The sequence below is a fragment of the Cricetulus griseus genome, chromosome X (genome assembly GCF_003668045.3).
Source record: "Cricetulus griseus strain 17A/GY chromosome X, alternate assembly CriGri-PICRH-1.0, whole genome shotgun sequence".
In the NCBI taxonomy this organism is placed as follows: Eukaryota; Metazoa; Chordata; class Mammalia; order Rodentia; family Cricetidae; genus Cricetulus; species Cricetulus griseus.
In genome coordinates, this window is record NC_048604.1 from 113,002,990 (window position 1) to 113,027,972 (window position 24,983).

General features: G+C 37.2%; 1 protein-coding gene across 4 annotated transcripts in view; it reads left to right on the forward strand.

The window, feature by feature from the left end:
* The window catches only part of Shroom4 (shroom family member 4), a 217,076-nt gene that overhangs the window by 111,918 nt on the left and 80,175 nt on the right, over window positions 1-24,983 (forward strand). For all 4 annotated transcript variants that reach the window (XM_027433338.2, XM_027433334.2, XM_027433335.2 and 1 more), the window contains exon 2: window positions 4,746-4,897. In XM_027433338.2, the coding sequence (XP_027289139.1) occupies window positions 4,746-4,897 (152 nt within the window). The remainder of the gene's footprint in view (window positions 1-4,745; window positions 4,898-24,983) is intronic.

The window sequence follows — 24,983 nt, forward strand, 5'->3', positions numbered from 1 at the left end:
TTACATATTTATCTATATCTAATCTCTATATCTATCCTATCCTATTTATCATCTGTCTGTCTGTCTGTCTATATCTATCTATCTATCTATCTATCTATCTATCTATCTACCTACCTACCTATCTATCTATCCATCCATCCATCTATCTATCTATCTATCTATCTATCTATCTATCTATCTATCTATCTATTTATCTATCTATCTATCTGGTAACTGCTGAGTCTGTTTAGTACTGTTCATATGTATATGTGTTTCTGGTTGACCACTAAGGATTGGATAACCTATCAGAAAGCTCATCCTTGGAGAGCACTGATTCTCCCTTTTTGCAGCAGCCATTAATTTTCTTTAGTTCTTCATCTAGGGGTGAGGGCTTGTGAGATTTCACCCATCTGAGTTGGCATGTCCACTGGTGGTGTCATAATGCAAGTCTTGTGTATGTGACTTTGTTGCTGAGATTTCTTGGGTGCAGCTTCCCTGTCATGTGTAGAAGACACTATCTCATCTGCTGGCTCTTACAATCTTTCTGTTTTCCTCTTCTGTGATATTCTTTGAGCCTTAGGTATAGGGGTTGCGTGTTTCAGATGTATCAATTTGGGATGGTTATCGAACAGTCAATTATTCTCTAAATTTTGACCAGTTGTTGGTTTCTGTAATAGTCCCCATCCACTGCAAAAACTTCATTGATGGGTGAGAGCTACACACACACACACACACACACACACACACACACACACACACACACACACACACACACGTGTCTAGAATACAGTTAGAAGTTACACTGGTTTAAGAAATGTGCAGTTCTCCTCTATGGTTCATAACCTCACCAGCCATGGGTAGTTAGAAGTTTACAGTGCCAGACATGAATTCTCCTCCTGTGGATCAGACCTTAAGTCCAATTGAGTAGTTGTAGATTATCCCCAAAATATAAATGCCACCACTGCATCACTGGGGACATCTTGCCATGTTTGTCATTGTTGTGGTTCATGGGCTTTTCAGCTGGGTAGGAATATTGGCTGTTTTTCTCCCTTGGCAGCTTGCCTATCTTCGGATAAATTGAGAGGTAGTCTTCAGGAATAGGTTTCCAGGTTAGTTCCAGATCAATTCCATGGGTTCATAGGCTTGGTATGTTGATCATGTCCTGGAGTTCTGGATTATTGTGTTCTGGTTTTGTCCTCGTTGGTGCTTGAGTGTAGCCTTTCTTTGACCTTGAACTTTATCCATGATACTCTTTCTTTTGCTTAGTGAGTCTACCAATACTGCTTTTTGCTGTGTTTTTTGTTTGGTTTCTTGAGCTTTTCATTTCCAATGTTTCTATTTTTTTCATCTAAAATATCAATTTCCTTGCTGAGAATTTCAAATATGCTGCTGATTTTCTCATCCACTTTGATGAATGCTTCCTCTATGTTTCTCACTTTCCTCTCTATTCTTCCTCCTTTTTGTTCTTACTTTTTCTTACTGAGAATATTGACAGGTGGTTTTTTTTATAAACAAATGTGCACTTTTGCTACTGACCTAGAAGTTCAGCTGTCAAAAATGCCAAATAATAAATGGAAGAATTGGACATAGAGCAGGGAGGAGATAGAGTAGAGAGGAGGGACAGTAATGCAAAACAACCCAAGAAGTCCTGATGGGTAAGGAGTTAGTTGTATAGCCCAACAAATAGTCTGCCTCTACAGAGTGACTAGTTTGAGGTTTACTTCAATGGATCATCAATAAAATGGAATCTTATTTCCTAATCTGGATACATCTTGGATTTGGGATTGTGCTAGGTAACAAAAATTTACTTGTTTCTTATCTGAGCATCTTCATACTTGTACTAAAGTGGCCTTACTACACTCGGCACATCTGTTCTGAGGAATAATCTTTTGTTGACTGAAAAGAGATGTGGAATACAGAAAGGGGCAAACAGTTGACCTACAACTGTAGTTCAAAAACAAATAGTCTCTACCCAAATGCAGAAAATGGCAGCTAAAGTAGCAATGTGGGAGCTTTGATTGCAGCATTAATTAAGCATTTTAGTTTAAAAGGTTTTTTTTTTTAATCTTGTGCCATCACTTTTGCTGTAACTGAATACTTAACCAAAGGTTATACTTACCATCAATATATATGGAAGATACAGCTTTCAGTGGGTAGCAGTAATATGGATAATAGAGCTGTATGAATACAAAATGTGTAGAGTTAATTAAGACTAATGTGCATCAGTGGAGAAAAACCTATTAGCATCCATTAGTTAGTCCTGTTTATGATTATTTGTTAACTGTCAGAAAGCTAAGGGCCTCTCATGCAAGCCAGATGAATGAGTCATTCAAAGTGATTTTCTGAAACTCAACTGTAGTACTTTACATGGAATTTTCCCTTTAATAATGTTGCTGGTGGTGTTGCAGTTTTTGAAGCAAGGTCTCACACATCCCAGACTGACCTCTAACTTCTGATTCTTCTGCCTTCCCTTCACTCATATGTGTCTTTACACATGACTGAGTAGGTAATTCTTTTTTCAAATTGAAAAATTGTAGAAGTTTATTATTAATACAGAAGAACCACTCACAAAACAGTGGAAGAATTAACTCACAGCACAGTGCAGCCTACAAAGTATTAAGGAAATGTTGTGACCTTGTCAGTGATTGGCCACTCTGTATTATTAACATCATGTTTAGACCAAGTAGGGCTATTAAATTGGATCCTCTGGTGCTGATTGATTGAATTTTACGGAATTGTGCTGACAAATATGTAAAACTTACATTGCATGTTTCATGTATAATTAGTTATCATTCAGAGAAGTCAAGATGGCTTAGATTTGGTACATAGTTACATATATTTGGCCACATATGCAAACTGAGACTTCCAGTTTTATTTTATAAGCTCTTCTCTTAGACTACAGGGGGTTGTAAAGGTGGTATCAGCAAATCAACACTATCAATATGTTTCTGGTAAATGACAGAGAAGTCATATGATTGTCCCTCAGGGTCCATGGGAGATTGTAGGACTCCTGCCAAGTGGGTAATTTTTTAAGGCAGGTATCAGTGTCTATGAAGCAATAATGCTAATGACAATGGAAACAGTATAATTCTAATTAATTTCCTGAGAGTTATTCCCCATTTGCCATTTTTAGGTTGTTTTATCATGAATGGTTGCCCAGGTACTGGAAAAAGTGTGTGTGTGTGTGTCTGTGTGTGTGTGTGTGTGTGTATGTATTGGCTAGTCTGTGATTTCTCAGAGCTTAATTTTTAACAAAAAATGTTGGGTTAGTAGCAATATATTTGATAAATCTGTAATTAACTCAGAATTTCAATTTATTTAATGGGGTTTAAAAATTCTGAATTAATACTTTTTTCTTTTAACTCAAAAGACCCTAACTGACAGTTCATAAAATCAATATTCTGGCTTTCATGGTGGGCAGAGGTTCAGGGGATGTGATAAAAGTCTGAGAGAAAGATTAGAATGAAAAAAGTATAAACAGCTTCAGTAAGATTCAGCCTTCAGTGATAACTCACTTAGAATCTTCCTTCCCTTGAGAATTGTGTGATTTGATCATTCTTACTTCCCATATTACCCAAAACACTTAATGTTGGTGGGTTGGAATTTTTTTTAACATAATCATCTCAGTGGGCATATGTACTTTAGACAGTATTTCCCTTCTGGGGCCATGAGCTAAGAGCTTTGTTTATTTGTGCATCTCTACCACTTAGTGTTGTTTTTTTTCTTGTTCTGTACATACTCAGGTGCATTAAATACTTGGGGAATAGGTTAATAATGATGGATGAGATGACCCCATCACTCTAGATAGAATTAATCTCTAACAGTTGGAATTTACTTTTGTGGGAAGTGGAATATTATGTGCAAAGTTTGCTATAAACTCAGGTCTTTAGGACTATTCTGCTCGACTTTTGCCTATCCCAGTGGCTATTGCTTCTACTTTTGTTTTCTGAGTCCTGCAGCCTAAAAACATTTTTGCCAAGATTACCCTGGTCATTGAGAATGTTTAGATTGTGGTGGATTAGTAACACATTCCCAGCTTTTGCTGAATGCTGATTGGCAAGCACTATGCTAGGAATGTATTGAAGAGACAATGACTTTGTACTTGCTTCATATGTTTAGAATTGGGGATTCTGACTACAGAGTATTAAGCTGGAAGTCACCATCAAGGTTTTCAACATAAGTCCCTTGTTGTAATAATCAGAACTCATGTACTGAGCTAAGAACTCAGAGCTCCCTAACTGTCCTGTAGGGCTGGTGGTTTTGTGAGCCACAGTTTGCATATAAGGCAATTTGATTCTAAAGTGCTAGGTCCTTCTCAGGATCTCACAGCTAGAAAGTAGTAGAGCCAAAATGCAAACCCAACTTCAAAGCCTGCTCAAAGGTAGGAAGCAATGTGCCAGGTTTTCATAGTACTCTTCTGGCTCTAACTTGGGTGCACAGTTTGCAGTGCTCTAGGGCTACTTCAGGTGCACAATGGACTTCTTCCAAGTATCACTTTCTCTTTTAGAAATGCTATCTTCCCAGATGAACCACTCCTTTTATGGAGGAATCGCCTTATTTCTGGGTCACCTCCTTTCTCAAGAGCTTGTTCATTCTCTGCCTTCAGCACCCAATGGCCTATGATCAACTCCTCAGCTCCTCTTGAAGCTGAATGGAACAATTTCCCAATCCTACTGTGGCAACAAGGTTGGGAGAAATCAGGAAGTAAAATTATGGGGTAGAAGTCCCCTCACAACCTGCTTTCTGTTTTGTTCTCTACAACACAGATTGAAGATGGAGGCAAGGCAGCCTTGTCCCAGAAGATGAGAACTGGTGATGAGTTGGTGAATATCAATGGCACTCCATTGTATGGCTCCCGCCAAGAGGCCCTCATCCTTATCAAAGGCTCCTTCAGGATCCTCAAGCTGATTGTCAGGAGGTAAGGTACAGGTGCAGAGGCCATTGAAAAGTACTCGATTGATAATAAAACCTCGATAAAGTGGCATCTCTATCATTATCATCAAGAAGAGAGGTATTTTATGAGAACAGAATTGTGCAGACAACTAAAGCAGAATGGACAAAGGGCTGCTGATTCCCATTTTGACATTGCCATATACTCAGTATACCCCTTCAGATAAATGCTTCTTCAGGACTCAACTACTCCGAGAACTCAGCGACTCAAAACATGCAAGGCCCTATATAACCCCGGGCTTTTTTTTATCTCTGTCATAACAGAGTCATTGTTCAATCATCACGTATCAACAGAGACTTAAAAGAACCCTTCTGCCAGCCATGGTAGGTTCTCTGGAGGCTATGGAAAACTCCAAGACAGAAATGTTACCCTAGTATAGTTTCACAGGTGACAAAAAGCCTGTATGGGTCAATAAAAATTAATAATATAAAGAAGCAATACAAAGTTTCACTGAATTGTTTGTGCCTTGTTAAATAGGTTGTTCAGAAAGAAATTTCTAATTAAAGAGAAAAAGAGGTCACATCAGGATTCAATGGGGTTACATTCAAAGAGGAGGTAAAGATAAGCTAAAGGATAGGTAGAATTAGAAAAAGAAACCATCAGAAATAGATTTTGGCTAGATGGAGTTACACAAGCAAAAGGAAGGCCAGGGACACCATTGGGTATAGTCATTCCAATGCTGCTGCCAAAGCATCTCCCTGTTCATGTGACCTTTTATAAAATTGTATCTTTATTTTTTGAGATTATAACATAATTATATCACACCTGCCTTCTTCCCCCCCCCCCCGCTCTAAATCCTCTCCCCTTGTTCTCTTTCAAATTCATGGCCTCTTTTTCTTCAATTGTTGTTACTGAGAGCAGGAGAAACAGTCTTCCCCAGAGAAGAGCACACTAATTGGTTACCTAATACCAAAAGGTCAGCGCTGAAAATACAGACACGCAAATAACATTGTATGGCCTTATCTGGTTGTGTTCATGTGTCTATGAACACACACACACACACACACACACACACCTTTTTTATTGTGGTGCTGGGGATGGATAACAGGGCCTCCTGATGGTAGGCAATTGTTCTCACATTTGAGCTCCACCCCTAGATCATTTCTTTCATTTTCCTGCAGCATCTCTACTCTGGGCTGCTAGAGCTCAGGCTTTTCCTTTTTGTTGGTTGGTTCCCTTTATCTTATACATATGCTTAAGTTTCTGCATCATTGTTATTAAAGAAAGGTTATCATAGTACATCAATCATATCATATGGTATAAACTATTTATAATATATTATTACAGGAAAATGTAATAATATTTATTGTATGATATTTCTCCCTTTGGCTACTGCTGTTTTCCTCCTTTTGTCTTCTATTTGTCTCAAAAGCAGAGTGTATCCTACTGCATGCACTTGGCTACCTTCCATTTAGCTTTAGGATCCCTGCAGTCTGAACTTGGCATCTATAATTCAAATTCACAAAATATTACCTTATTGTCAAAGCCAGTAGATTATTTTCAGTCTTTGTCATATATGATTTAGAGAAGACATTTGATACAATTAGTACCCGTATATGAAACTCGGACTTTCAACATATTCTGTTTACTTCATTGTGTTCTTCCTTTTTTTGTCCATGTTTTAGCCAGTCTCCTTTATTCCTTGACCATTACTTTGACCATGCCATAAACATTTTGTTTTAAGTAGTTCTACCTTTTCTTACTTCATCATAATATAGAAATTATCATATGGAAAATATCACAGGTTCCTCCTGTTTTGATTTTTATCTATATGTGGATGATTCTATCTCTTCTATCCCAGACCATATGACCAGTTTCCTCTTGGACAGTTATATTTAGAGTACCTATAGCATTTCAGGTATAGTATGCTGCTCCAAGCCTAACATCTTGGTGGCACTCCAGCAACCAAGCCAGAAGGAGATCCTATCATAAATTCCTCTATTGATCTCATGTAACACTCAAACAATTTATCCAAACAGTCTTTCCATCAAAGAGAAAAGGTAACAGTTTGGGATTACATGGGGCAGATTATTTAGAATCCCATTGGTTTATTGCATGATCTTCTGGTACCTAGTATTAAGCCTTACCTTTCCAGATTTAGGCATCATGGTAAGTAGTTCATTGTACTATATAATAGCTATGTTATCACTGATTGCATCTTATGTGAAGGATTGCTTTTCCTATGCTAGGGATGGAGTCCAAGGCCTTGAGTATGCTAGTCAAGTGCTCTGCCATTGATCCACATCTTCACCACTTTGTATTGGTTATGATTTATGTCTTCAGTAAGACTTCATGGAGGGGTCACTTGGTAAGAGTTCTTGTTTAGTATCTGATAGGTTATGGATGCCAGTCATTTGTTCTATCACATGGAAGTTATAGATCCTTGAATAGTGTTATTATTGTGAGGTTTAAATGATAGAACTGATATAAAATTCCTTTTACCTAATGGTTTTTCCCTTCCAAGTACTAATCAGACCTGATTGTGCTTAGCTTTCAAGATTGAGATTGTTTGGCCATAGATGCATAATGCTGTATCAGGGAATTTCAGTCCATTCCCTTCTCTGAGGTATAAAAGAAGCATAATTGGAGTAGCCAAACACTGTTAGATGGAAAGTGCATCATTAGAACTGTAATGTGCACTGTATCCTAGTCTACAGAGTATGATTTGCTGGGTAACCAAGTGGGGTTGGCAAGTATCTGAACAGAAAACATGGCTCTTGGTGAGATTCTGGTTGTAGAAAGAAAGGGACATTTTAGAGTATGAATGCTCTAAGAGAAGTTTCTGAGTTTAGTTCCACAAAAGGATGTGAGGATGCTGGGGTTTTAACCACTCACCCTTTCTTCTTTCTCTACTATACCAATACTGCCACTACAAAGCATCACTTAAAGAGTGGCTATAATTGCAGCCTTGGAGATAACAGGGGCCTTTGGTTTTCATGGGGGTAAAAGGCTCTATCACTCCCAGTACCTACATTTTCTACCTTTTCAGCACCCCCACTTCAACCCTTATTACTTGAGTCATTCCATGCATAATTTATGAGATGATGCTGCCCTCTTGTGGAAAACTTAACCTTCCCTTATGGATTGCTGTGGACATGGCATAGGAAGTTCCTTCTTGTTTAGTCCCAGTCTTCCCCCACCCTAACCCCCCCCCCGCCGTTGCCCCCAGTTTATGGAAAAGGTCTCTGTTCTTCATAAATTATTACATAAAAGAAGTGTGATGTACTTACAGTTTATGTGTTCATCCCTTTGTCTTAGACATAAGTAGAAGGACTTTGGTTGAAGTAAATCAGTGACAAAGTTCCAATGCTGGGCTTTAGGTCTTTGCTTAAGTCCTCTGAAGATGAACATACAAAGAGACTTTAGAAAACGGCTTATTCTGAGAACCCAATCCAGTGTGCGTGCACACGTGCTTATGTGTGCACACTTCTAGGGATAAAACCCAGAGTTTTGTGCATTCTAGTCAAGCACTAGAGCCACATCTCCAGCCCTATATTGCCCTTTAATGACAGCTAACTAAATCAGAAATCAAGGTGTCATTGTCAAGCCTCCTCTTGTCTCACATTCATACCCAAGTAATTTCAAACCTTGACATATCTCACCTGCTCTAAACCTCTGTTGTTTTGTCTTCATCCAATCACTTAGGATTTCTCACCTGTACTATTTTGAGAGCCTTCCCACTGGCTTCTCAGCATTCAGTTTTATCTCTTTCCAATCAATCCCTGCTCCAAAAAGGCATCTGAGCAGGTCACTTTTCTATTGAAAAAAATTAAAAATAAGAACCATAGAGCCATACTATTTTCAAAAGGTTTGTTTTATATGGATAGACTATTTAACCACATTAAAGACTATTTAACCACATCATAGTCATAAGCAATGTTGAATATTTTGTTAATTATTTAAGAATTTAATGCATTGTATCTTGATCATATTCATCCTCCTCCCCATCTATTCGAAGATTCAGCCCCCAATTCCATACCCACCCAACATTTTACCTTCATGGATTAAAAAAAAATCAATAGAACAAAACCAAGTAGTTTTGCCTATATATTCCTGAGTGTGTGGTCATCTACTGGATCATTTTTTATTTACTGGAGACATACCCCTAAAGAAAACTAACTCTTCCTTTCCTGGCAGCTATCAATTACCACTGGCTCCTCAGCAAGGACTAGGACTTGGTGACTAAGTACCATTTTAACTAAAAATCATGATATCTAAATATATAAAGAGAAACCTGTTAGCAGTAGAGAAAGAAAATCTATGAAAATGTCTGTATTGAAGACTTTGACATACGTTAAGCATGAAAACAAGGAACACAAAAATACAAATAATTGGATGAATTGAAAATATGTTATTCATTCTAATTAGTAATGTTTAAAAATATTTTATAGATAGTAGTTCATTACTTCCAAATATTCATTGAACTTCTGAAAATGATTGCATGTTATCCTGCAGAGAAAATATATGCAAATTCTTAGCAGCAGAAGTGACATTGGCTTTGTTTCCGATGATAATGTACAAATTTCCCAAATTTAAACAAAAATCTTTAGCAACTTTAATATAGCAGAACACATTTATATGCAAATATCAAATCAAAGAAAAATAGCAAACTAATAAAAATAATAAATGTGGGAGCATGACTTGTCAAAACTTTGAGATTAATATTCAAAAGTAAATTTATAACATTTGATATTTTATTAAAAATGAAGAATACAATTATCTATCTAAGAATCCAATATAATATTGATGCCAAGGGCTTGATTTGGGGACTGGGAAGATGGATTAAATAGATAAGCCTCTAGCAAATTTAATCAAGTAAACAAAGATGAATTATAAATAAAATTTAAATGATGAGTGGCAAATAGTATCATAGAAATAGTTTCTGGAATTAATTACAGATTACTATAATTATACTTTAGGAAATCTTGAAATCACAGAGAAATTTACTGCATCTACTTCAATTTCAAATGCCAAAATTATTGAGAAGCTGTATAATAAAAGGAACCTGAACAACAGAAACACTGAAAACAACAATAATCAAATGGAAATTTCTAGAAATACTTTAGGTTTACATACTTCCAGTCAGCGAGTGCCTTGAAAGTTTTTGAAGTAACCTAGACTCTAGTACAATGTTAAAGATCTAATAATGTTACAGATTTATTCAGTTGTTCTTGGAGTCAGCATCACTTTGATATTCCAACCCAATATGCTGCTCCCAAACAGGATACTCCAATTATTGAGTTTAGATGAAAAGTCCATAAATGCAAACCTGTCAAATATAATTTAGAAAGATAGGATGATAACAGTTCATTTTAAGTACTAAAGGATTTTTTTTTGAAAAAAGGTAAAATCTTGACTCTTATACAGACTTAGAAATGAACATATGTTGGACCTCATTTAACTCTAATGATCAAACTTTAATTATTGAAATCAATCTAAAAACAAAGTCAAAGAAGAACAAATTTAATTTAAACATAACACTAGACTGCAATAACCAGTTAGAAGCTGTACAAAGTAAGAGCTCCCACTCACACTCTATCAGCCAAACACATAAAACACTTGGGAGTGCCCGTAAGAATTATGCATGACATATATGGATAAAATTTTAAAACAAAACTTCCACTGAAAATGTGCACAAATAATTTTGATTATGTAAATAGCCAAGAGATACTGCATAAAGCAATTTTTAAATAGCTGATGATGCAGCTCAGTGGTAGAACACTTGTCTAGCGTATGTGAAGCCCCAGGTTCACTTTTCTGTTTCCAGTACTGCAAAGCAAAAAAGCAAAGAAAAACTCAGAGATAGAGTGACTACTTAGCACAAGGCCCTGGGTGCAGTGCTGGATAGCAAAAAAAGGTCTATTACAGTAAAACTTAGAGAGGGGAGGAAGAAAACAGTAATGGATAAAAACATGCAAATATAATGATAGGTTTTTGTTTTTGTTTGTTTTTGCCAGGTGTGGCAACATATGTCTGTAGGCCTGTATTTGTGGTTGTGGTACTTTGGAGGTGGAGACAGGAGGATCAGGAGTTCAAGGTTAGCCTTAGGTATATGGGGAGGTCAAGACCAGCATAGGCTACATGAGACCTTGTATCAAAAAACAAAACAAACGAAAGCTAAGAAATCACTTAATAAACAGTATTTTCTCTTATCCTAGTTTAGTTCTTCCTCTTCTGTTGTGATATCCTTTAATTTTTGAAGTTCAAAGTAGCCTTTATCATCCTAGTTTCCTGATAAGTGTTATCAGTCAACCTCCAGATCATTTTTCCATTTGTGTTTTGCACTTTAGAACCTGATTCATGGTTATCTTTTCTCTCGCAATTCAGGATGTTATACTGAGAAATTTGTTGTCCTTTCAGATGGCCACACACTTTATAGCCTTGGCCATTCTCAGTCTTAAGGAATAAATACTTCTGTATCAACTGCTCGCTCTTCTGATTGTGCAAGGGACCTTGCCATCCCCCTCCCACTTTTGAGACAGTATCTTATCCAAGGTGGTGTTGAACTCATGATCATCCGGCCTCAGCCTCAAAGATCCTGGAATTGCAGGCATGCAGCACCACGCTTAAGCTCTTGAAAGCATTTGAGTCAGCAATTATTTATTGAATGTCAGGCTTTTTCTGGAGTCAGTGAATTCAGTCATGAACATCTACAGTCTTTCTTGACCCGCGTTTCTCAGTCACTGAACACAGAATATAATTTGTAACTATTATTTCAGTTTTTCTAAGAAAGATGCCTAGATCCATTAGAGAGAAATTAATTATACAGGAGATGTTTTAGAGCTGTTACTCATTAGTGAGCATCACATAGGAACTTGTTACAAATGCATTTTATTGGACGTCATATTAGGTCTACTAATCAAAACTCTTGAGTAGTGGGAACTATTCCACTTAGGATTTTTACTAAGATTTCTAAATGAAAAGCCAGCAGTTTGTGATCACTACCTGAAGGGTATCAGGGCTCAATTCTCCAGAATCAGTAGAGAAAAAAAAAACTAAATTCAACTCAGTAGCAACAACTTTTCCATCTAGCTTTCTCATACACCATTCTTTTTATTCCTGTTCTATATTACCAAGGCCTCAATTTCATTTTCTCCTATTCTGTTTACCTCCTTTTGATCACCGTGGCTCATAGTTAGCTTACTCTACTCATTTAGTCTTAGCTATTCCATTCACTCATTATTTCAACTATCACCTAAGTGCTAATGAGTATATTTCTAATTCTAATCTCCCCTGAAATTCAGATTCATCTATTCAGAACACCAATAAGAATCATCAAATGAAAATCCTACAGAAAATTCAAATGCAGTTTGTATAAATCTGAACTCATTATCTAGTCCCTTACACTCCCCCACTGCCAGTAGTAGTAGTTAGTACCACCTTCCACTTAGACATCCAAGTGGGAAACCCAATATTTATTCTCTACTCATTGCTGTCTGTCACTGAGGGCTGTCTGCACTTTACATCGTCCCAGAATCATTACTCTTTGCATTTCCTCTGCAACTTCACTAGTTCAGTCCTTCCTTATCGCTTCCCTGAACTATTTTATTAGCCTCTGCACTGTCTCAAACCTTCTGCCAAGGTATGTTAGCACAGAGATGAATCCAGAATATAGATTCAATTATATATCTATTCCCTGCTGAAAACTTCTCAGTGACCTTCCTTGCCCAGCAGGCAGTAAGAAGAGTGAGCTATTTATCCACGTCTCGGCTCACAACTTCATCTAGTATACCTTGTTGTTGATTTATTCTGGAGGAATGAAGTTTCCAAGAATATCATGCTGATTATCAACTCTATGACTCTTCATTTTCTACTTCTTACCAAAACTGGTTGTTTCCATTTCTTTCTCTAGATTCCTTTACAGTAGCATTCACAAGCTTGAAATTACAGCCCTAGGGTACCCATTTCTAGGATACCTTCTTTGACACCTTAGATTGATTCATGTAGCCCTTTTCTTTTCCTAAAGAATTCTAGTCATTATCTCAATGCATTGAAAGAATCTGGTAATGTATTTTTCCCATGAGATTATACCAGGGTTTGGCAAGCCAGGCCTGTCTCGACAGTAACACACTTCCTCCAACAAGACCACACCTACTCCAATAAGGCCACACCTCCTAATAGTGCCACTCCCTTTTGGGAGTCGTTTTCTTTCAAACAACCGTGTGTGTGTGTGTGTGTGTGTGTGTGTGTGCACGCGCGCGCGAGCGCATGTGTATATAAATACACACAATACATATATACATATACATACATATGTACATACATACATATATATCCCTGAGTCTTTCCTACTTCTTTATAACAAGATATAGAAAACTTTCCTCAGTCTAGGAAAACTTTCCTCAGTCTAGTCTATTTATAAAACTGAAATATAAAAAAGGACATGTCTGTCATAACCCTGTTCCAAAGACTCAGGGAGCATTGTGGAAGAGGGGGCAGGAAGATTGTAAGCCAGGTTTCCAGTTGGGCATGAGCAGAACAAAACAGTATCATGTGGATATGACAGGACCACTGCACTCATGAACTCACAGCAGCTGTGGTGGCTTGGACAATTGCTGTACAGAGTCAAGCTGGTCAACATTCCAGTATGGAGTGAGTAGGGGTTCATGAGGCCCACCCCTAGTTGAGGAGCTATTGACAGTTGATGGCTTCTGGGGAAGGGAAAGTCCGTTTTCTTTAAGGGTGTGGATCTGTATAGGTCGACCATAATGATACCTCACCCAAAAGAGTATGATCAGTACAAAATTGGACACAATAGATTATAAAAAAAGACGAGAACTTAGAAGGGGGTGGAGGGATAGAGAATGAATCTGGGAAGAGTTGAAGGAAGAGTGGGAGCAACAGGATCAAACATTATATGCATGTATGAAATCCTCAAAGAATTAATGAAAATATTGTATTTTAGAAAATGAATACAAAATATTTTGTTCTTATACTTATATAAATATTTAGTACCTGGCCCTTTAAAAATAAATGTGCTGGTCTCTGGCATAAATCATTTTCAGAAAAAGACTGAGACTATGTATAATGGTTAAAAAAAACTAAAGGGTTTTGTGCAATAACAAGCACTCAATGCCACTGAGCAACACACCTCCAATTCTCCCATCCTCTGTGTCTGCTATGTTGTTCCTCAACCTAGAAAGTTTTCTACTGTTTTTTTGCTAAACCAAAGACTGACCATACACCAGAATGAAGCTCCATCAAAGGGGCTGTGTTGTTAGAACTATCTGCAACCACTATTTTCCTTAAGTCTACTGTACTGTCCTCCATAACTCTATTGAGGCTTACAATGAGGAAGGGCTTTCCTACAGCCATGAAACTCAACCTGATGAAGTAGCGCTAAAAGCCGCAACTTTTGTCTCACAAGCTGGCTTTCTTTCTAATGTTTTTGGAGGTTTTCACGTTTTCTATCTCCTCTAGGGAGCTTTCCTGCACTAGACAGAAACAACTCCTTCCTGTACCTAAAGTAAGCTTGGGCTTCTATCCTTTACCTTAACTTTCTCCTCTGCCAGCTCTTCTCTTATGAAATGGTCTACTTCCAAGACCTCTTCTGGATATATAAGAAGACTGCCAGATCTGTCTTCCAGCATTTACTTCTTCCTGACTTCCAAATTTCCATTCCAAGATGCGCATTACCTCTGTCCTGATACCTCATTATTTTTTTCTTCTATGGCATCATTCCCATCTCTATAAGTCAAGCTCACAACTATAGCATCTCTTTAATTTCTTTTTTATCCCCCAAGTCCTTTCTGTGTTCCCTCTGCAGTGTTTCTAATATCCATGTCATCCATCTCCTTCGCCTTTTTCCTACTACTGCCTGGGACTCATTACCTCTTATCTGGATGCCCTCCAACCCATTCTTTGCACTTCTGCCAAATTAATCTTCCTAAAGTACATCTCAGTATTTATTTCAATCAGCAATAATTGTGCTTCGGGTAAACCTCATGAGTTATGAGATCTCTATTGTGCCAGCCTGGGTCATGTAATTCCTTTTCTCAAATATGCCCCAATTGTCTCCAGAAATAATGCAAGTACTCTGTAGCTGGATCTACATGACTCTTTTCTATCTTATCTTCCTGAAACCCAAGAGTGTAACTTTGCTTTGCACATGCTTTTACCTGAGCTGTGGCTCTTACTGTCATCTTCTTGGGAAATACTTCTTTAATTCCTGTTCTCTATTGTTCACTTATTGTCAGTCTGTCATCTTTTGTTGCCCTGTTTCTTTTTTTCTTCTTCTAATTCTACAAACCTACATGGGCTCATCCCATTTGAAAATATATGTTTACCTTTAGATGTATTAAATTGATTAAATTTTGCCTCCATACACTGATAAAATAAAAAAGTTCACAATGAAGCCAGTTTTCTCCACTATGATTTCCATGTTTAATTGGTCAAGTCATGATCACTTTAATGTACTGAAAATTTCTATTTCCTTTTTCTTATTTGTATACTGCAACGACATCTTAACTTATTACCTATTTCCAGTCTTGTCTTTCTCTTTACCTCCTGAATAAAGTCTCTACAACCAGACTCATCTTTTAAAATGTAAATCTGGTTATGAACCCATTGCTTGTCAAAACCACTCAAGGTTGCCCATTGTGTTTGGAATAAAATCCAAAGTCTCTAACATGGTTGAACAGTCCTCTCCTTATGATGCAATTCTCCATATCTCTGCCTTCTGTGCGGAAACTTGCACTCTAAGTTACAACCACTTTCAACTGTTTGTACTTCTCCAACTATGTGATGATTCCTCATATCTCCTTGCCTTTTCACATCTGGCTCCTTCTGCTTTGCTTAATTTTACTCAAAACTTCAGAACTGATCCATGCTTTACCAATTCTGAGCTTTCCTTAGCCAGTGCAGCCTTGAAATGTTATGTTTTCCCCCATAGACAATACTCTGATTTCCTCTACTTAGTACTGTGATAGCATGTTTGCTTTTCTGTTTCCCCATGCAAGTTTGGGGCAAAATGTGTAAGATAGTTAGTTATTCTTGTATCTTCAACATGCCATCCAAGTGCCTAGGAGAATTTCATGTTGAGCTGTATAGCTGAGTGAATTGGACATATGTATGCCAAGCAAGGACAACACGAGTCACTGAAGCCAGGAATATCACAGGTTTTGGGTTGCTAGGTATCCAAATACTTAGAAGTTGATGTCATGAATTCAGTAAAGGAAAGATATAAGAATCAGAGATAAGTCCAAAATTTCTTAAGAGGCTAGATAGAGTTATAAGGTATTAATTTCAAACATAGTTACATGAAGTTGAATTTATTCCGTAGGGAGCATTGCATTTGATACTTTATGTTTGTTATTTTAAAAGGAAGGAAAATAATTTAATTTTAGAGATGGAAGATTTGAATAAAGATATAAGACCTCCAAGTAGAAATTATGATATGCACTTATAACTATGGTTCTAGTATATAAGAAAAAAAGTTTGTACTCAGTAATTTCATGGGAAGTTATTAGAATAGATGGTAATTTAAGCTACTGAGATGGATTTTCCAGAAACAGAAGTAAAAAATAAATGGAAGAGGTCTAGGTACTTCATTAATTAATATGAGACTAATTACTAGACACATACTCTATGCCAAGTACTATTGTAGGAACTGAGGACATAACACTGAAAAAAAACGAATCTTTCCTCACATGGATCTGACCTTCTAATGAGGATGGATTAACAATTATCACAGGGAAGCAAATATATACTAAGTTAATGATAGGTGCTGTGGAGGAAAATAAAGAAGTGTAATAGACTGGAAATGGGTAAGATAGAGGTTTGCTAGAGGCAACCGGGATAGAAGAAACTCTAACTAGGTCAGGGATGGTCCCTCTGCAGTGGTGTGTGTGTGTGTGTGTGTGTGTGTATGTGTGTGTGTGTGTGTGTGTGTGTGTGTGTGTGTGTGTGTGTGTGTGTTTTGTGTGTGAACATGTGTATATGAATTGTGTACATATATACATCATGAAGGCCATAGTTTAAAATGGGATGACTTCATCTGTTGTTTGCCATCTTAGTTTTTGAGACAGGGCCTCACACTGAACCCAGAATTTACCAGTTGGTTAGACAGTCTGTCCAGAGAGCTTTAGGGATCCACTTGTTTCTGCTGGCACACTGGAATTATAGACACATGCTACCACACTGCCTTTTACACTGTTCCTAGTGATCTGAACCAGGTCCTCATGCTTGCATGTTTGGCACCACCAATGGAGACATCTTCCCAGCCTCCATCTGAATATTTGTAAATAAGAATTAAATGATGAGAAAAGTGCAGCTCTATGAAAATCTATAGATAAGAGCATTACAAGGCAGAAGAATGTCAGGTATAAAGACCTTTAGATGTAGAAAAACATAATATCACCAAGCTTAAAAACCAAACAAATGAATAAAACAACAAAAAATTGAAACTAGAGTTACTAACCAAGTAAATGAAACATGAAGAAAATTGAAATTGAAGAAGTTACCAGAAACACACTTACTTGCATAAGGGCTTATAAGCTCTTGTAAGAATTCTAAATATGAGGCTGGAGAAATGACTCAGCAGTTAAGAGTACTGGCTGCTGCTCTTCCAGAGGTCTTGAGTTCAATTCCCAACACCCACATAGTAGCTCACAACCATCTTTCATGGGATTTGATGCTCTCTTCTAGCGTGCAAGCATACATGCAAATAGAGCACTCATGTATGCATGTATGTATGTATGTATGTATGTATGTATTATGTATGTATGTAAATAACTCTAAATGTGTTATAACTGTAGGGGGAATTTATAAAATTATTCCAAACAGGACAGTGATAAAATTGGTTTTCAACTTAGAGATGATCATTCTGACTACTGTATGGAAGGAGACTGTAGTAAGAGAGGGAACAATTGCAGTAAATTTTACTCACAGAGATGGCAAAAAATAGTAGGATTTAAGACTTATTTCAAAGGACTTGCCAATGGGTCAAGTATGAGTTGAACAGGTTTATGACAGAGAATGAATAGTTAAGGAATTAAAAAGTTTCTTACTTTAGGCTTGAGTAAGGATGGTACCAGTTATTAATGAAGAAAAGACTAGAGATTTTGGAACCAAGTTTGATGGGTATAGGGGAAAAGTCAAACTAATTGTTTGAATTTTATGCATAATAAATTTGATATGTCTACATAGATACACTAATATTAAGTGATAGAAGAGGAATTGAGAGCTCAGCTCATGAAATAGATCAAAATTGGATGTTTGAATTTTGGACTTATGTCCAATAACTAAAGATTTTAGATTAAATGATATCACTAATGGGTTAAATATAAACATCAAAGTAGAGGCATTATTGCTCATCCCTGAGATAATTAGGTCCTTAGGTAGGTTGAAAAGGAGTAACAAAAGAGTAGTTGGGAAGTAGCCAGTGAAGGGCTAGAGAAACCTGACAGCAGCATCCGATAGTTCTAGTGAAGATACTGACTTCAAAAAAGAGGGAGTACTCAAATGGGTCAGATGCTGGGGAGATACAAGTTCTGAGAATTTACTATTGATTTTGGCAACATAGAGGTCATTAGCATCTTTGACAGTGGAATCTGCAGTCCGAGCCCTGGATGTATTGTTTGCTAAAATGATGGGAGGTAAAGAAATGAAGAATTAGCTTAAGGGGCAGTTGGAACAAAATATATAAAATTTTATTTTGTCAGTTATTAAAACTGCTCATTTTGTAAAGAGGGAAGTTCTCCTTTAAATCACAACCATAAAATAGCTAACTGCTAATAAGACTGATTTAGTAGAGACAGGTAAATTGATGTTCTAGAAAGGAAGAAAGAATTATAGCAGTAAGATCTTTAAGAATATTAGAATAGAAGTAGAAAAAAACGTTGGTAAAAATAGAATTCACCCACTACGTGAGGAGGCAAGGAAGGGTAAATTGGTGACATGATTAAGAGAGACTTCTATTCATTGTTTCTAGTTCTTAATCAAATATAAGGGGTTACCATCAGCCGAGAGTGAGTGGAGAAAAGAGGTTTAAAATGAAAGAGAAAAGGCAATTAGAGATGCAGAAATAAAAGTAGAAAATAGTGGTGTCAAACAAACCAAGGGAGTAGGAAGGAGCAGCCCATCAATCACTACTGTCAAATCAAATATTGCAGTCAAGTTAAATGAATACTGAAAAATAGACTACTGATCTGCATAATTCAGAGGTTATTAGTTGGTCTTGGCAGAAAAGCTTTCATTAACACATTACAAGCGGGTTCAATTTCAATGAAATGTGAATGGGATGGGTATGTAGCTTGCTGCTATAGCACTTCCCTAATGTCCACAAAGCTGTCAGTTCCATCTCTACAACCCTCTTTTAAAAAAAGTGAATTGAAGGTTAGGAATTGTACAAGTAGACAGTTTTTGTGGCATAGGTAGTATTATGTATTGGGCATAATTGATGAGCACTGTACCACTGAGCTACATCCCAACTCAACAATCCTTTTAGAAGTAGAAAGTGGCAGAGGTAAGTGCTGAGAGGAATCTACTCATATCATCTATTAGATTGGAAATTTCCCGAGGAAGAGTGACATACCAAACTCATATAGTCTTTCTATAGTATCTTGTCCAAGATATGACACTGCTGGTTTCCAACAAATGTTGAGTGTGAGAGTGAGTAACTAAAGTCACAAATTCTATACCCACATAGAATCAACAGAATTTCCTACTGTGTCCTTTGAGAAACCTGTCTCTTGTGCCTCCTTCCATGTATGTGTTTAGAAAAAGATCTCTAAAGATTCTCCTGTACCACTGAAGAGCAAAACAATGGAGGTGCCAAGAGGTAGTTCAGACATAGTCTGGGGCCTAGATAGACATCTGGAAAGGCTAACCCAAGAACTGTAAGAAATTAGTTGCCTTTGCTGTGCATAGAGTAGGAAATACTGGTACTGAGAAGTTGTATTGAGTTACAGTTTCCTATGAGGTTAGCTTAATAGCCATAGTGGAAAGGAGAGGGAAGTATGTATAATAGGCTTATAGCTGTATTTGAGGGGTATAAATTTATCAACAAATTAGGAAATGCATGGAATGAGATCAAGATAGATCAGATCATAGCTAGATGAAATCAAGTCAAAGGTTATTTAAGCTAACTACCAGAGAAACTGAATCTTGACAGCAAAAATACTGCATTGTGGGCTAAACTTTGGAAAGAAATACTGGAACTCTGCCACTGAGTCATTTTAATTATTAACAATTAGACAGGACAATGTCATTGAAAATAATGTAGCATAATACAAGGAGTGGTTTTGCTCTGTTCCCAGAGGGATAGACTGGATGTGACCTAATAGCTTTTTCCTACACTAATTTGGCTGATTGTGTAAGAGAAAAAAAAAAAAACAGGTTGATCATTTTGTTTGTTTTCCTTCTTTTGCATGACTCACACTTGATCACAGGCATACATAGAAAGAATTCCCATTGATAGGAAGATAACAGAATGTATAATAGGAATCCAGTAGATTGAAACAGAGAACTCCACAAAACTTGAAAAATTAGTTAGAACCTTAAGTTATTCATTGTCCATCTCCAAGACACAGCTCCAGTGCCTAGATGATAGCTTTTGATGATTGAATGAATAAATAAAAAGTTGATGAATCACTGAATGGTACCTTGAGAGACAACACCTAGAAATACCAATATTAAATGGCAATGTATTGATAGGTGGAACATGTTACTTCCTGAGTCACCTTCTGATTTCACTTTCAGTGTCTTCTTCTGAGGATGAAATGAAAGAGTTCTGATACAACCTAAGATGTATTAGCTATTTCACCTCTTATTTTTTCCCAACCCATCTCCCCACATAAGTCAAAGTTTGTTTGCTTTATCACACTGAGAAGAAAGAAAATTATGCTTTCCTCTTAAAAATCACAGATATTGATTTTACATTAACCAGTAACTGCAATTTTAGAGTAATTTAAAATATTTCTTTTATTTTTTGATATTAAAATATAATTACACCATCTACCCTTCTTCCTCCCACCATCCTCCTAATATCCCTCCTTGCTCTCTTTCAAATTCATGCCATCCTTTTTCACTGACTGATGTTGCAACTCTCTCTCTCTCTCTCTCTCTCTCTCTCTCTCTCTCTCTCTCTCTCTCTCTCTCTCTCCCTCCCTCCCTCCCTCTCCTCCCTCCCTCTCCTCCGTCCCTCCCTCCTCCTCCCTCCCTCCCTCCTCCCTCCACCCTCCCTCCCTCCCTCCCTCTCTCCCTCCCTCCCTCCCAGGAATGGTGGTCTTTTACTTTGTTTTTTTTTTTTTTATCAATTTGTCACAATTCTAAATTAGAAGAAAATGACAATGTTCTCCTGGCAGCATATTTTTATTCTTGGAATTTTCCAATGTTCCAAACACCCGAGTCTTCCTCTTTTAGTGATTATCTATCCTTCACACTATGTTGGCCCCAGCTGATAAGCTAGGGGTTTGCCTAGCCATGGCCCTAGCTAGTGGGAAGTCCAAATTTGCCTGTTTGACTGAATCACTCTCAAATTTCCTCCTCCTGTTATTTTTGTCCTCGCCACCAGACAGAATTTCTAGAAAAAATAAAGTAGCTGCATTAAGGAAGTGACAGCACTAGGTACAAAAACTTCCATTTTCTCTCTTTTCTTAAACAAGAGACATTTTCAGCTTTTGTCTCTTTTGCATCTCTTTTCTTCCTTCCACTTTGGAGCTTTTATAGCGACAGACAGAAGACATCACTTTAATTTAGATACAATAACCAGACTTAATTAATATCCCAGACCAATTCACTTCCTTTAACATCCGGGTCCAACACATTTTTTTTCCCTCTGAAATGGCTTATTTTCCCGGAGGCTCATATCCCTTGCATAGAACAAAATGTTTTGAAAAAGTCAAACACTTTTTATTGGAGAGGTAAGCGGTCCTATCACAACTATAAAGATGGGTGCAGAAAATTTGGTGAGCAATCATGAAAGCACTATAAAATTATCAATGGATGGAAAAGTCATTCAAATGAAAGCTTTGTAAATGAATCAAGATTATTCAACCTGAATAGATAATGTTTTCAGATCCTTAGAAAAGGTAGACACTTGCTCAAATGGTTTAACAAACACAAAGCAAAAAATTCCAGCCTAGTCCGTGTTTTAACCATAGGGAGTTTTGCCTTACAAAATAGATAAGCTAGCTCTATCATGCTTTCTTTTAAGAAACTGTCTCACTGTGTAGTTGAGGCTCATCTTAAACTCAATCTTCTTTCTTTCGCTTTTTTTATGTGAATGCTAGAATTCCAGAGTTGCACCACCCTGCTCAATTTGTTCTTTACATATTTGTTTTGTAAGACAGGAAGAAGTGATTTATAAGCTGCTTTTAAGTACTGAAAATATTCTCTAGAAAAGAAATTATGCTTCCTTAAGAATGCTAGGAATTGATTCCTATGGTTTCCTCTTTTCACCCATTTTTCCTTGTCAACCCGAAGGCCTCCCACCAGCCACTTTATTCTCGACAAATCTTCTTTTCAATTTGCAATACAAGAATCCCAATTTGGTGATACATACAAGAGAATTTTTGTTTTCCTTTTCTGTTAGTGACCAGAAGAAACAGCAGCATTTGTAGCAGAGATTTTAGCCAGATCTTCTAGGGGACTTGTAAGTCACTTTCTGTAGTCAGTGATAATGTTCTAAGGAAAGCTATGGAATTTTCTTTACTGAATTCAGCAAATTATTTCCTCCCCAGGGAAGTCTTACTGAGACAGAAGAGAAGGGAGTTGGCAGCAATGGCAGAGAAATGAATTAACTACAGCCTTTTCATCTCTTCTTATTTAAGCCAGAGTTCTGTAAATGTTGATGTATTGAAGAAACTACTTTTGTGAGGACTAACTGGCAAGCAGTCAGAGAGGAACTCTGGACTTTTCTCTATCAATTTATCAAATGTTTTGTCAGAGAGAGGGTGGGGGAGAGAGAAAGGGAGAGCGACAGGGAGAGAGAGAGAGGAAGGATATGTTATCCTACATTTTTGTTCTTTGAGTGTAAAACATAATTCACTACCATGGCTTCAACTCCCCCAAATACTAATGCATCTTGCATTCATACCTTTAGCCCCAAAGTCTTTTCTGAATACCAACAGTATATTCCTAGTTTTCTTATGATATTTTTACATAGGAACGTCAAATACAGTATATTCACCTCCTCTCTTACTTTCATGCTCTCAGTGGTCTGGTCCCTTAAGGTAGGATGTCATGAAGCATTTTGACTTCTCCCTTTTCTCAACTACTTCACCTTTCTCATGTCAATGACAAAAATCCTATTAATACTACCTCTACTATGTTTTCTTTTAAATGTCATTCTTCTAGCCTCTTTCAACATCTTACCCACGCACCCAGAGCTGTCCTCTCAGGACTCTGCCTTTGCAGATGCTATTCTCTTTGCTCAGAATGCTCTCCTACCTCCCCTTGACTAGTAAAATCCCTATTCTGTTAAAGATCCACCATTTATCACCAGCTGTCATTCTCATGGGATTCTCCTTTGTGTTCTTATTGCATAACTACCAGTTTGGGCAGCCTTCTGTCCTGCCAAGTTGTGACACTTTCCTCATCTTTGTAATCCCGGCACCTAATACATCCTAGTCTATGGTAAATATTACTAAAATTATGAATTATGTAATTTAAAATCCAAGTTTATCAATTCCTTTACTGAATCTTGATATGTGCTTTTAAGTCTAAAGATTATTTTATCTTATTTTTCTCAAAAGTTTATAGTTTTACACCTACATAAAATCTTTGATCCTTTTTGACTATGTATGTGTGTCTATGTGATATGTGTGTGCATGTGCATAAGTGTGAGTCCTGAGATTCATTTTTAGGTGTATAGTTTATATAATTGTTACAATGCCATTTCCTGAAAAGGCTACCTTTCATACATTGAATCACTTTGTTTTTAAGATGTATTACTATTGTTATTTATTGTGTTTATGTGTGCATACATGCATGCATATGTACATTATACTCTACCCATGCAGATGCCTATGGAGTCCAGAAGAGGGTATGGGATACCATGGAGCTGCAGTTATATAGACAATTGGGAGCTGTCTGATAATGTTACTAGAAACTGAGCTTGGGTCCTCTGGAAGGGCAGCAAAAGCCATCTCTTCAGCCCCTTTGGAATTGATTTTGCAACTTCCTCGGGAATAAGTTTGGTTTATCTAATGGCATTTCTATTGGTTCCATTTGGGGAAGAGTATATAAGTCTCCACCAATACCACTCATCCTTGGTTACTGAAATATAATTCTTAAAATTTGATAGATGGACTCTAAAAAACTACTGATGAAATTTCAGTATGAATTTCACTAAATGTGTACAGAAATTGGAGGAAAATTGCCATTTTTACTATATTGAAACTTCTAACCCAGGAATGCAATGTCTCCCCATTTATTTGGATCTGTGTTGATTTTTCATCAGTATTTTGTAGTTTTCAGCATACGCATCACATAAATTTACATTAGATTTATACCTAAGCATTTTATTTTGAACAGCAAGAGAAAATAAATTTTAAATTTGTTTGTACATGTCTGCTGCTAATTTTCAAAGTATGGTTACTTTTAAAATGTATACTTCAACCTCCTGAATTTATTAGTTCTCTGAGTTTTCTTTATTTATTTTAGATTCCTTGAGTTTTTTTATTTAGATTAGAAACAATCTTATTTTACATATCAATTCCAGTTTGCTCTGTCTCCCATCTTCCAATGCCCCCAATCAACTCCCCATCCCATTCCCTTTCTGTTCCCCAGGGAGGGTGAGGCCTTCCATGGGGGATCTTCAAAGTCTGTCACATGATTTGGAGCAGGGCCTAGGCCCTCCCCCGTGTGTCTAGGCTGAGAGAGTATCCCTCTATTTGGAGATGCCTCCCAAAGTTCATTTGTTCACTGGGGATAAATATTGATCTACTATCAGAGGCCCCATAGATTGCCCAGGTCTCCTAACTGACATCCATGTTCAGGGGTCCTGGGTCAGTCCTATGCTGGTTACCCAGTTATCAGTCTGGGGACCATGGGCTCCTCCCTCTTTAAATATAAATGTTTTTTGTCAGTTTGAGTGCATTTCATCATTTTT